Source organism: Rutidosis leptorrhynchoides, chromosome 2 (assembly GCF_046630445.1).
Source record: "Rutidosis leptorrhynchoides isolate AG116_Rl617_1_P2 chromosome 2, CSIRO_AGI_Rlap_v1, whole genome shotgun sequence".
Classification (NCBI taxonomy): domain Eukaryota; kingdom Viridiplantae; phylum Streptophyta; class Magnoliopsida; order Asterales; family Asteraceae; genus Rutidosis; species Rutidosis leptorrhynchoides.
Window position 1 is genome coordinate 607,321,255 of NC_092334.1, and position 1,748 is coordinate 607,323,002.

General features: G+C 34.0%; 1 protein-coding gene across 1 annotated transcript; it reads left to right on the plus strand.

Moving 5' to 3' along the window:
• The first annotated feature begins 337 nt into the window (after positions 1-337).
• LOC139889986 (uncharacterized) lies at positions 338-715 on the plus strand. The gene has a single exon (XM_071872895.1). The coding sequence runs from the start codon at positions 338-340 to the stop codon at positions 713-715; it is 378 nt and encodes a 125-aa protein (XP_071728996.1).
• Positions 716-1,748: the final 1,033 nt, after the last annotated feature.

The window sequence follows — 1,748 nt, forward strand, 5'->3', positions numbered from 1 at the left end:
TGGAAGTGGAATGTTGGAAACGGGGCTAGTATTTTGTTTTGGAACGATACGTGGGCCGATGGACATATTTTAAAGGATGATTTCCCGTCTTTATTCTTTATTTGTGAGCAAAAAATGGGAAGTGTAAAACTATTTCGATATCCCTCCAATATTGATGAACAACAACTTGGTTGGAATTTCCATCTTGCTCTTCCTTTATCTCCTTACAATGTTTTAAAAGTTAACCAACTTACTTGTTTGCTGTCTCGTTTCCACCTCACTGATTCATCCCAGGATCATGTTGTATGGGCCGCTAAGCCCTTCAGGCCCATTTACGATCGCTGACTCCATCAGAATCATGGTTCAATCGAGCAATGTGGTTGTTCCCGCGTGGCCAAAAGTTGTATGGGGTAATAATGTTCCTTCAAAAGTTATGATCTTTCATTGGCTCGCGTTAAAAAATAGTATTCCCGTTAAAGAAGTTTTGGCAAGAAGAAATATTTTGCCTCCTAATCAATCCTCTTTATGTTTTTGGTGTTTGTCTCATGTTGAATCCATTGATCACTTGCCTCTTCATTGCAAGTGGTCTTCGGCTATTTGGGCGGATCTTTTTCGATGGTGCAATATCCGATGGATACTTCCAAGATACTTGGTTGATTTCTCGTTCGATTGGTACTATGGAATGGGGATAAAAGCTTCAAAGTATTGGAAAATGATTGGTCCCGCGACTATTTGAGCCATTTGGATGGCGAGGAACGATTATATCTTCAACAACAAATTCACTTGTCGATCGATTGTGGTGCGGAACATAAAGCTAAAAGTGCTTTTATGGGCGTCCAACCTCAAGCTTGTTCATAGGCTCCAAGCATACGTGTGGGAACAAAATCCGTATCTACTTTGCTATTAGTTATATAGATTTGTCTCCTTGATTGTTGATGTCGAACGAGGGGTATATAAAATAGTTTATATTTTACTAGGAAAAACTATTAAATACGATACAATTTTACACAAGATATTTATTTATTTATAGAATGGATATACTTAAACCTTGCTACAACACTTATAGGCAGTGTACCTAATCGTACAGTAGTGTAGTTTTTAGTAAGTCCGGTTCGTTCCACAGGGAAATCTTTAAACAAAGCTTAACGCTATATTAGTTTACTTTTATAAAAATACAAATATATATATAAGTAATATTATTATTATAAAGGGGGGTTTTTACCGTTTAATGACCGGTTTGTCGATTTTAAAACTTTAGTCGCAGTTAAAACCTAATGTAAAATATAAAATAAATACAAGACTTTAAATTAAAGCGTAAAGTAAATAACGATAATGAAATTGCGAATAATAAAAATGCGATTAAATAAAATAACAATAAATAAAAGTGCGATAATTAGAAGTGCAATTAAATATAAAATAAAGGAAATTAAATATGAAATAAAAGAATTATGCTTATTTAAACTTCCGTAATCATGATGTTTGACGTGTTGATTTTAGTTTTATGCCCATGGATTAATTGTCCTTTGTCCTGGATTATTTAATATGTCCGTCTGGTTTTTGTCCATAACAGTCCATCAGTCATAAATATAAATTGCAAGTGTCCTTGTCAAATTATTATTATACCCGAAGTTAAATATTCCAACTAATTGGGGATTCGAATTGTAACAAGGTTTTAATACTTTGTTTAATGAATACACCAGGTTATCGACTGCGTGTAAACCAAGGTTTTACTACTTTGTTAACAATTACACCAATTACCCTTGAATGTA

What these genes read in the sequence shown, in the direction of transcription:
- LOC139889986 (XM_071872895.1), top strand. Translation starts at nt 338, where the DNA reads ATGGTTCAATCGAGCAATGTGGTTGTTCCCGCGTGGCCAAAAGTTGTA.